Source organism: Neolamprologus multifasciatus, chromosome 19 (genome assembly GCF_963576455.1).
Source record: "Neolamprologus multifasciatus chromosome 19, fNeoMul1.2, whole genome shotgun sequence".
Taxonomy (NCBI): domain Eukaryota; kingdom Metazoa; phylum Chordata; class Actinopteri; order Cichliformes; family Cichlidae; genus Neolamprologus; species Neolamprologus multifasciatus.
This window is the reverse complement of record NC_140457.1, coordinates 9036920-9049283: the sequence shown is the minus strand read 5'-3', so window position 1 is coordinate 9049283 and position 12364 is coordinate 9036920. Positions and strand designations below refer to the sequence as shown.

The window sequence follows — 12364 nt, the reverse complement described above, 5'->3', positions numbered from 1 at the left end:
ACCCATACTTATCCCAAACTGACAGTTTTGTATATATGTGTAAATTCAGTAATTCAAAATGTATCACAGTCCCACATTATTATCCATAAATTGGCTGTTGTTTCAGGAGTTTTTGCTAAAGTGACCCCTAAAATGCATTGATATAATCCCACATTTTGTTATAGTGCCAAAAATAATCCCCATCCGAATTCCCCAGAGTATCCACAAAACCAGGTGATGCATTAGTCTGGGAGCCGCCTCATGCCAGGGACAGCTGTTTGTGTGGTGAAGAAGTTTATTGGTCAAAAAGAAACTGTGATCAATAATTCAGTTAATGACTTGTTGTTACATCATTTCAAATACTGCCTCTGTAAAATGCACATTTACACTTCTGCTTCGGATAACTGGCTCTCCTCTTGTCAGCTAAGATCGGATGCCACTTGAGAGGAAATGGCAACATAAAACTCACAGCTTATGTGAAGGGATGAAGATTCACAGACAAATGGACAAGCTCGTGTGTATATACACCGATTCTCTGTGATGTTGCTGTTGTCAGGTCATCCTATGAATGGAGGATGTCGGAAATTGTACACCATAAATATCCCTGCATGTCTGTGTGTGCGTGGGTTTGTGTGTTGAAAGTCAATATCGTGAAAGCTCAGTGTCTATTAAACAAGGGTGGAGATTCCAGCACGGGAAAGTCTTCCCGTCAGCTGTTCTCAGCGGAGTCCTGTTGTGTCTCTACCGAAGGTGACATAATGAGAGGGGGAGGGGGGGGGAGGGGGCAACAAGCAAACTATTACATCAGCTGCAGGTGACAACAGCTGCTTCATGCTTGACTTTCTTTTGTGGCAATGAAGTTCATTTGGGACCCTCAAAACGGATGCTCTGATACAAATATTGTCAGACGGATGATGGAGCTGCCTCTGAAGTTGATGACATTGTTGACCGTGACCATCTCCAGGTCCAGCACCACCTTCTTCGGCCCCTTGATTGGCCGCGATAAGACGAGCGTGGCGCTCACATTGCTGGTTTGCTTTAAGAGAAAGAGGACAGAGACAAAAGGGGAATGTGAGGAATGAATTCCAGGAAACAGTACTGCACACAGCGGAAGAAACACGTGGCTCAGTGCCTGGTTATACAACTTCCAGTAAATAAAACAAGAGCACGTTTGTTTAGAAAGCCAACTTAGCAGTTTCTGATCTATCTCTAGAGCAAACTCAGCTTCTCAGATACATTACACACAATTATTGTGCCATCTGCTGGGTGCACTCTGCATTGTCAGGTTCTTACAACTCATTAAACCTGTGGTACACACATATATATTTATAATTTATCCAAAATAAACGGTATTCCGTAGCCACTGTTATCTAAACACCTGATATTTCTTTGAAGTGTATCCAGAATTTGATCATAATCACAACTACAAAGAAAAAGATCTAACCCTACCCTAACTTTAGCCTAGGATCAAAACTACCATCTTTTTCTTTCTGTCTCTGAGCACAAACTTATTTTAAAACGTCAAACCAGTCCTGATTTGACGTTATTTTAAAATGTCAAATCAGTCCTGTGCAAACTGTAAATAAAAACAGAATGCAATGATTCAAGAATCTCATAAACCCACATTTTACTCATAAAACTACATAGAAACCATGTCAAATGCTTAAACTGAGAAAATGTATCACTTATGAGCTCATTTTAAATTTGATGACACCAACACATCTCAGAAAAGGACAGTGCTGGTTACCACTGTGTAGCAGCCCCCCTTCTTTTATCAACAGTCTGTAAACATCTGGGAACCGAGAAGACCAGCTGTTGGACTTTTGAGAGGAATGTTGTCCCATTCTTGTCTCATGGAGGATGTTGGACTGCTCAGAAGTCCTCATATTTTTGGCTTCATGATACTCTAGTGTTTTCAGCCAATAAGTCACATGTACTTTTTTACAGATTGGTCAACCTCTGTCCATTTACTTCTGGGTATAAAAAGAACATCAGCTGACTTGTTCCCAATTAACCTCATTAGTCGCGAATTGTTCCTCGAGCTGTTTCTTTTTAGCACCACTTCCTTTTACAGCCTTTTGTTACCCCCATCCCAACTTTTTGAGAGATGTTACTGCCACCACAGTCGAAATGAACTCTTTTTTCTTTTTTTTTAAATAGCAAAAGGTCTCAATTTAAAATGTCATGTTTTCAATGTTCTGTTATGACTAAAATATGGGCTTATTGGATTTTCAGATCATTGCATTCTGTTTTAATTTACATTTTACGCAATGTCCCAATTTTGGGAGGGAATGTGGTTTGTATTAGAATGAAGATCAAAAACTTTGTGTAATTATTTGTTGTATTTTCGGTTACATGTCACTCTGTGCTGTGGGTGAACAAATCCTGATCATCTCACTGTGTAATGATATGAGGAAGTGCTGATACTATTCACTTAGATAAGTGCCAATACTAGATGGAAATAATAAAGCATTACAAGGAAAGGAGCTCCAGGTGGTCTTACTTAAATCTTACTTAAATGTATCTTTTAGATAAAAGCTTTTGTAATGCGCTTACTTTTATGCTTAATTTTTTCAGTTGTTTTCAGTATTTCATTATGAATAAATTTGTATTCATTCATCTTTTTAGATAAATGTCAAGCATTGCATTACTTAACCTTTAAGATAAATACAATACAATAAAAAGGAGATTTCTTTAGCGTCGCATGGTATCTTCTTTGCAGTGATTCTAATATGTTTTTCTATTAAGCTGGTGAATTATCATCATCTAGGACAAGTCCAAGACTGATTTTGGAAACATCTTTGGTAACTAAACAGTCACAGCTGTGGAGTTTCTGGACTGCATTCTTTAACAACCAAACACTACTGTCATTTCCTTTCCTGCCTAGTTCTGCAGTTTCCTTGAATTCCCCCATCAATAGAGTTTGAGTTTCTGTAGGAGTGGGGGCCCACTTTCATTTATTGTGCTACTTTGCATTAATATAGTGCATTAAAGTCTTCCATCTGCCATATCTTCTGTTGATGGGTCTCTGAAAAACGTACCCTCATGTAAAACTCTCGCCCATCGTTGCCCGACTTTATTTGGAAGATGTAGAAGGCGCCGGGATAGCGCGTGGTGGCCTGCATCTGGAAGATATCTGCAGGCACACTGCGCCCCGACGACATGTCCATGTGTCGGTACAAAATGGTGAAGGGCTTATCCCTGCAGGCAGGGTTCTCAGCTGAACACATACACTGACTGCCAAGGAGGAGACATGGTCACTTTAAGCTTTAGAGGATATTTTAAACAAATAAGCAGTGAAACAGTTTATAATTTGGTGTTAAAAGGCGTCTAGAGAAAGCGAAGCAGTAAAACTCACTTGTCACTAACTTCGACGTAAGGAGGGTTGCACTGTAAAGAATTCAGGCATGTATAGCTTCCCTGGAAATTGAAACACACTTGTGCTGTTGTACAGGTGTTGTTACCAGTGTCACATTCATTGACATCTTTAAGAATCAAACACACAACAATCAAAGTCAGTTAAAACATCATCATCACGAGAGAAGAAGAAGAAGCTTCAACAATGTTGATATTAAAGAAAAATAGATGCATGTGTCCTGAATCAAGAGAAGTATTTAACTGATAACAATAATAACTTAACATAAACTAATGCATTCAGTTAGGAAATTATGTATCTGTGTGAGAGTTCCTCATCCTCTTACCCTCACAGCTCCTGCCGTCCTCATATATATAATATCCAGGTGGACAGATGCAGGAGTAAGAACCGGGGATGTTGACACATCTGTACTGACACAGAAACTCAGAGAAACTGCACTCATCCAAGTCTGCACGAAGCAAGAAACAGAATTAACACCTATCAGAAAAGGACATCAGCACCAACAGGGCATCAAGCTCAACCAAGCCCGCCTCAATATGTCTGAGTGAAGTCTGCATGTTTTGCACGGTCTCAGTCATGCAGCTTGCTCTTTCTAAACTGTTTTATTCTGTTCAATTCACCTCTGTCATACGACTTCTTGCTCCTTTTTACAAATATGCATCTCAGTTTCTGGTTCTTTACCGACTCAATTGTTCACACTGCTTCAAAGATAGATTAATATTGATATATCAAAAGAATAAAATCTTCCTCACCGATGCAAGTAGTACCATCAGATGCCAGCTCAAATCCTTCGTCACAGTTGCACATGTAGGACCCGTAGGTATTCAAGCAGCCATGACTACAAGGTTCATCTGCACACTCATCCACATCTGGAACAACAGAAGCTGGAAGCTGACAACACTGGTACACGATATACAAGTGTTTCTTTTCCTGTTGTAAAGCCGTGGCCCGGTGCTTGTGAATGTGTTTACCTTGACAGGTCCGGCTGTCTGGATTGAGGATGAAGCCAGGATTACAGGAACAAGAATATGAGCCGGGCACGTTGGCACACAGCTGCTGGCAGTAACCATAGCGGCATTCATCAATATCTGGTACCAAAAAGGAAAAAAAAATGAAGAAAATTTTGACTGACCATAATACATATTGTGCTGTAGGCAAGTTTACTGTAAGTAAATATACGATTAGTGTTTTGATTTGAACAGACTCTGCTGAGCTGCATTGCACCACAAAGCATGAAGAGGGCGCTGTTCTTCTTTTCTAAATGAGGACAAGTACATGCAGGGACTTTTCTGCATTATCCAACAGTGATCATAAAAATTGACATGATCTCTGATCTATGCTTTTACAGTGTTAGTACTAAGATAATAGATTGCTGGTTTTGCATTTATTAGTGCTTGAAGATGAAAATCAAAGCTTTTGCATCACTTGGTAATACCAGAAAGTATTGAATTAAAATGCTCAGTGCTTGTTTTCCTAGCTTCTTTTCATTTGATAATTTGCACAAAGTAATGGCAAAATTGAGCGATGGCTGAACGATAATAAACCGACTCTGAGTGCACTTTGTAGAGTATTTGCAGTGATGCAATGTGAATTCCATTGGGTAAAGTGTATTTTTAATATATGCTAATGTCTAAAGAAGTTTTAGGGAAAAACTGACTCACCCTGACACTGTCCACCAAGGAGCCAGTAACCTTCAGTGCAGGAGCATGTGTAGCCACCTGCTGTGTTGATACAGACCTGGGTGGGGTTACAGTGGTGAGAGTTTGTCTCGCATTCATCAATGTCTGCAATTTAAAAAAGGGGGGAAAAAGAGGAGAAAAAATGAACAAAATTCAACAAAATTAAAAAGGACACTCAAAGAGGCAGAGGCGACATAAAACAAAAAAAAAAGTTTAGCACATTAACCCAAAAAACATGTTTTTCTGTTACATTTGGCAGCTAGCCCTTCAAATCGACACAAAAGTAACACCCAGAGAGACACTTTCAAAGTTTGTTGAGAGTTAGGAGAAGAGTATCACGTATCATCTAAAGTATTTCATAAAGTGAGGCATGGATATTTTTAAAATGACATCAAAGTAAACAGATGAGATAAAAGCACACTGATAATATTGATTTCCATGTGGGAGTTATGCTTTTTGCACTTCTCGGACGTCAGTAGATTTGATTCCAAACATTTAGGTTTAGCCTTCACCTCACCTTTTATTGACTAACTCCAATGCAGGATTTGATGCTTATGTGCCTTGCTCGAAAGCACATCAACTAGTGAAATTTTTCCTGCTGGCTTGGAGAATGCACCAGCAATCTTCTGTTTGAAAATCAGTTTATCCAACACTCAGAGTTTCATCGCCCTGTGCTTAAAAAAACCCCAAACTCTTAACCAAACAGTTATCATTTCAGCGCTTATGATCGTTTCTACACAGATTTGCAGATTTCTCAGATTACAATCTGAATTCCATCAACGCCCCTGGAGCAGCTCACACGCTAAATCATAATGCCCTTATGAGGATACGACAAATCGCAAATTCCAACTTCTGTTTATGGTTCTCAGACAATGAAGTCACCGATCTCTAGAAAACCGGTGGGGGGAAGTGGGTGGGAGCCTGGTTTTTTGTTTGAACAGGCAGCTATGATAAGCGATAACGTCTGTCTGTGGGACCGTTGCCCTTTATGCCAGCTGGGACCACTGGCCCTTCACGAGGGTGGAGGAGACCCGGTGCATTAGGCCACCGGCCAAAAGCTACACAGCCACGGCACCTGCTTACAGTTTCCAGTGAAAATCTCCCTGAATGCCCCTCATCTGCACCCCATGTGCAGACCTTACTGCAGATCTCCAACATATACACACACAAGCCGCAGGAGCGTTTCAGTTAACCTCCTTATATAGGCTGTTTTATGAGCTGCCCACGAGTTTTTGGGGTTGCTGACAGTCCTGATCAGCTTCAGAGAAGACATGACAGGGTCAGATGTAGATCCAAAATAAAAAAAACTCCTGTGCAGAAAGATCTTGACCACATATGGCTGCACAAACTGATTCAAAATAACAGTAAGTGACACAAAACCAGCTTGCTTTTCTTTATCAAGATTCCAATGAAAAGATTATAAAGGATCAGAGTTTATAGCTTCACTACCAGAAAAATGCTCTGTTAAAAGATGAGCTGTTGTGCTCACTGGTTTCGAAAGTCCATAAGGCTGGATACTTTTCTCAAGGCACAACGTGTAAAGCATGATTTACAGCATGTAAATCCCTGGACTCCAGTAAAAACCTGAAAATCCCTAAAACTTGAGTTATGAGCTGTAATGAAAATTACAGTCTCTAGTGGGACGAAAAGCACAGCATCTGAACTTTAATGGTTTCTTTTTTTTTACTTGGTAGAGAATAAAAAGTGTGCTTAAGCAGTGACAGTTTTGTACAGATTTTTAGCAGGTGTCATTTTTATAATGTTAATTTGATCTATCCTCATCTATCCTAATTATTGTGTGTTTGTCTAGAAAGTAAACTGTAAGCACTTTTATTAGTCCATTTATTAGAGATAGTGTGGTTAAATAGAGTGAAAGCTCAACCTTATTCAACACCTTCAGGATGAAGCTTATCATTGTCCCCCCAGACTGGTTCCATTTGAAACACTGACATGCCATTAACTCAGAAACAAAACCACAATTGTTGCAGGTTCAGACGGGAAGTCGCAGTCTGTGTATTTTCTGCCCCACAGCAACATCAATCAGCAACTAATTACATCACTGCACACACAGTGTGCCAGCCTTCAGGGGTGTGCTGAGTCGCAGCCTCCACAGAGGCATGCCTGTTCTCTTGCCCTGGCCTGGGCACAAATTTGGCAGCATATGACCTCATTTTTGGCACTCACATGGTGTAGTTTACCCAAACAATGTTGCGAGCTGATTCCCTCGCGGACCTTCTCCCCTACAAAGAGGGGGGGAAAAGTCCATATTTGTCCATGAGCGAACTTCTAGAGCTCTCTTTGGAGAGGGAAAACTGTACCACATATGTACATTTTCCTCCTCCCAGCACAGTCATGGCTAATTTATCCAAAATGACAGGAAAACACCCCAAATGGACCTTAAGGAACCCATTTTTTAACAGCTTGTCTCTGCTAGACCCGCCAAGGAAAGTTTGTGAAGTGTTTATCTAACAGCTGGGAACTCTTGAAGTTGTGAAATTCAAACAGCTCAATTAAAAAAGATGACATTTATTCGCTTTGAAAAGTTAAATGGGCCTCTGGGTCGGTGGGGTGACAGCAGACAGGCTGCGGCACAAAACACTAAAGAACATCTGTCCCTGTGATGCGATGGATTCATGTATTTCTCTGGATTTTAACCACACTGAATTCCTATTCTTTATCCTTTTCGACTGATGTTACCTCGTTCATAGCTTGACTCTAATATCTGATAAACAGCAGCAGGTGGCAGATGTCAAGACTGTATTCTGCAAAACATTCAAATGTTTCAGCCACTGCTGAAATCCGGTTAAGAGCCTCAAGACCAGAAACAGCTGCAGCCGCGGATAGACACCTTCCACCCTTATATCTCCTGCAAGCAGTGAGACAGTATAAAAATGAGCTTTGGCAGAGATGGGTTGCAAAGCAACTTGCAGATGTGCAGTAACTTCACGCCCTATGATGAAATTTGCCAGGTGATTAATGATCAGCTAATCCACAGGGATCCTGGTTGAAATTTGACTTCATAACTTGCCTGAAGTAACTTTAAAGATGCATTAGAGTGGCAGCAAAGGGAAAAGCTGCGATTGTGTTAAGAAAAATACTCCAGAAAATCAAATATGACATTCCTATGTCAGTTAGGGGGTTAGAATCCTCTTAAAGGGTAAGGTAATTAACAAGAGAGGTTACAAGATGACCACACATTTTAATGGAAATTTATGAATAATTACATCTTCAGTCCCCAATTAGAGTTGCTGAATTTCAGTGTTTTTCTTTGTTTGATTGTTTGTTTTTAATAGAAAGGCTGGGATCTAAACCCTGCTTGTGGTTACATTGCCTCACTGTGATGAATGGGTGCAAATGTTGACCCACCGTGAACAATCAAGCAAGCGCTTTGTAAGACTGATGCAAGCAAACGACTGAAAACAATAAGCAACTTTGAACTTTTGGGGACTTCTGATGAACACGAACAAAAGACTTGGCTCGAACAATGTTTACTTCATTTTTGAAATTGGCTTGAACGGAAGAATTGTGAAGTTTTCAGCAGAATTTTTTATGAGTCAGTCTCGTATGACTGAACCGCAGCTACGGGAGTTCTTCTGAGCCCAGAGTTAATACTTTCTGCATGCGCAAATATGCAAGCGTCCAAGTGACATCAATTTCTAATGGATGCTAATTTCGTCATCAGAGGTTTTACATGATGATTTGTGCAGACAACCACATACCCTATGATTATCAGGATTTAACCCATTAGCAATTGCCAGATCATTTCTAAATAGAGTAGTGACTGCACTGGCTTCCTCCAAATGGACAAAAAAGGTTGTATAATAAGAAAAACTGTAAGTATGGCTTCAAGCACATGACCAGCCCCATATAGAACAACTGGGGAATGAAATCAGACTGAAAAACCTGCAGTACATTTATTTCAGTGCTGTATTAAAGTACAATGTTGAGTTACAATACTTTGCAAAAGTCTTGAGCTGGCTCTCATTCCCTTATATTTTGCTTCCAAAGGGCCAGACCTTTTTTAAGGGTTCTTGAGCAACAGTTCTCCAGTCTTTCAGAAGGTCATTGGCTGCTTTTTCACATGAACATTTTCAGAGGAATGTTTTTTGTGTTTGTTTGTTAGGCAAACAAACACAACGCGACGTGTGTAATTATTTAAACAATTATTCAAACATAAAAAAGGCACCTAACTCAAGGGATAAACCAGTGTTTTGTCTACAGATCATAGACAACTGAGCAGGCACTTTGTTAACAGCAGCCTGTCTCACAAAAACACATAATTTGTTCAAACTTCCTTAGTTGAATTCTAGAAATTCCAAAGATAAGGCAGTTTGACAGACATAAAGAAGTACTTTTGCACTATTAACTACTAGCAGCTATTAGTTGAAAACTTGTCACACCTCAGCATGGTGTCCAGTCATTCCTTTAAAAAATGTAGCTAACTGCACAAATGGAGGACAGTATTTGAATGTCATGTCATTAAGAAACGAGGGGGGGGGGGGGGGGATGGATCTCAAGAAGCTCATCTTAAAGAAGGGAAGCAGGGAAGCAGGAGGCATGTCAGATTACATAGGAACTGGACTGAAAATCAATGGGAACAGGTCTTATGGAGTGATGAATCCAATTTCCCCCCTAAAACTGACAACAACTTGAGGGAAAATTTTGAGGGAGTTGGGGAGAAAGGCACAACAGTAACCTGTGAGCCATCTGTAAAACACGGTGGAGGCTCTGTCATGGTTTGGGGCTTTGTTTCAACCAGTGGTGTTGGAGATTTCATCAAAGTTGATGGAATTATGAAAACTGAAAAGCACCATCAGAATTAAATCCAACATGAAATACCATCTGGAAAGCTTCTGGTTGACAATAAATTCATTTTTCAGCATGACAATGTTCCCAAACACACTGCCAATGCAGGAAAGGCATATCTGGACAGACGAACACACAATACTATCAGTCATAAATTGGCCTCCCTAGAGTCCAGACCTCAAAGTTACTGAAGCAGTGTGGGATCATCTGGACTGAGAACAGAACAAAAGGCAGCCAACAGCCAAAGAAGAGCTTTGAATGTCCTTCAAGAAGCCTGGAGAACTATTCCTGAAGAGTACTTACAGATATAACAAGAAATCTTGCCTAAGAGACTTCACACTGTGTAAAGAATAAAGGTTTCATTTTAAATATTGACTTTCAAGCTTATTCAAATTGTACAAATTGTATTTGTGCCTTTATTTCTGTTTTAATAAATTATTGCAATTATTTCTCATTTTCTTCTCAAAATATAAAGAAATCAGGGGTAGCTCAAAAGGTTTACACATTACTATATTCTACTTGTGGTAGTAAATATCTTAGACCAGTGAGAACAAACTGCAGAATCCTACTAACCGTTACAGGTGCCATCCTCTGCAAGAGTATATCCCAGGATACATTGCGCAGTGCTGATCACTCTTGGGTAGCTGGGCTCCACAGATCTTGGGGGAGATGGGACGAAAGAGTCTGAAAATCCAGCTGAAGGGTCCGGGTAAACCGGCTCAGGCACTATGGGATCCGGTCTGTAAGGCTGGTTGTACAAGTTCCTCGGGAGGCATAGGTAACCTCCGTTCTGGTTCACACAGCGCATGTCTCCTCGGCAAGCATCTGGCATGGTACGGCACTCATCCACATCTGGAATACAGAGCCGTGCACTGATAAGGACATTCTTGCATCCGGAGCATGTGTGAATCTGTGCTACAACCCATCCCGGTGCTTTGGGATTTGATTTTCTTGCGCACACTGTGTTTGCATTCCAGACACGTCTCTTTGTTCTATAAATGTAACTTTTCGATGCAAAAAAAAAAAAAAAAAGCCACAGAAGTGATGCCACTCACCTATACACTGTCTTGTTCTGCGTTCATATGCGAAACCTTCTGTGCAGGTCTGAAGAGAAGTGATCAAAATGCGGTTTGAGCATGTTTTTAACGCATTCATTTGCTGAGATGTCAAACTAGTATGAGAAGAATATATGTTATAATGCATAAATATATTAGCTTGCATCAAAGACGCATTTGCATCTTTATTGGTTTTGGTAAGTTTCAGAGCAACTTTTTAGTTAAGTGATCACAGCCTTAGACTAAATGGATGAAGGTGTCTTACCTGTCCGCGCCCAGGCTGGACACAAAGCAGAATAAATACCAGAGCTGTCAGCATCCTGCAAAGAGGAAATTTTACGTTTTTAAGCCCTTCTCGGAAGGAGTTCGCAGAAGAAAACGGGAACTTGATACAGGCATTTGTCACATATTCATTCAAACATGCAACGTAAGTAAAAAAAAAAAAAAGTCCGTTACGCAAAAGATGCCTGCGGAGAAAATAAAGTGGAGACTACTGACCTTGAAGGAGAGCAAAACCTGAAGCCGCGTCCCTCTAAATGCATGGTTTACGACTCCAACTGAGTTCTCTCAAAGGAAAGATTTGAAACGACCCGTAAATTTGAATCCCCTCGCCACTACTCAGCAGGACTCTCACCACCACCCCCAACTATGCGCCTTTACGCGAAAGCCGACACCAGGTTTTCATTAACCGCTGCCTGGTCGAGTTGAAGCTCCAGTACATTGACCAAGTGTTGGAAGAATGCTTTTTCAAAATGGACTGTTCTGCTTCTTCCCCGCTCTGTTGGCGCTACAGATTATTTAGCAATGCAAATTAACGGGCCCCCTCCGAGCACTTTCCCAACAGCTGGATTCAATCAGGAGAGCCAGCCCCCTCCAGTCAGAGCGCACGGAGACGGCGGCCCCACAGCGGCGCGCTCACTCGGACAAGCGGCTTCTCCTAGGCGGTTAGGAGGCAGAAAAGCATAAAGCTTACACACAAAGTGTCTGTTGTCCAAAGATATAAACAGCCCAGCCCACCCCCTCACCCGAGTTGAATGACACTGCAACATCTGGCGGAGGAAACGTACGCTGTCCGCGCTGTAGTAGCCACATGTGGTTCAGATGCCTAAAATCTGGCGTTAAAATAATTTTTAAAAAAAACAAAACAAAAAGCGGTAAAAAAGATTTTAAAAAAATGACAAGATGCACACAAACATGGGGTCAGCAGTGGTACCTTTATTTGATGTTAACATTCCAATTAATTCACGGGTACTAAACTTAAGTAGCTCATCAAAGTCCGAGGCAACCCGACTCCTTTTAGACGCCCAAGTGTTTCAGATTTTACATCTACAAAAATTCTTTTCAAGGAGGATTTACAGTTTGTACATTTAATCATTACACCTGGAGAAGCCCTGTAACATTCCTTCTGCAGCAGCTGATTGATGTCTATACAAAAATGTAGAGCAGCTTCCGCTACTGTGGTCCTTCTA

General features: G+C 40.8%; 1 protein-coding gene across 1 annotated transcript; it reads right to left on the bottom strand.

Moving 5' to 3' along the window:
- Window positions 1-238: 238 nt before the first annotated feature.
- Window positions 239-11863, bottom strand: fbln5 (fibulin 5). Its single transcript, XM_085143354.1, has 11 exons — window positions 11394-11863; window positions 11161-11215; window positions 10896-10944; window positions 10414-10692; window positions 5017-5139; window positions 4327-4443; window positions 4108-4224; window positions 3681-3803; window positions 3338-3464; window positions 3021-3216; window positions 239-1015 (listed from the first exon to the last, which is right to left on the bottom strand). Exons 1-11 carry the CDS (start codon window positions 11435-11437, stop codon window positions 854-856), a joined length of 1392 nt encoding a protein of 463 aa, XP_084999480.1. The 5' UTR covers window positions 11438-11863; the 3' UTR covers window positions 239-853.
- Between the last annotated feature and the right edge of the window lie 501 nt (window positions 11864-12364).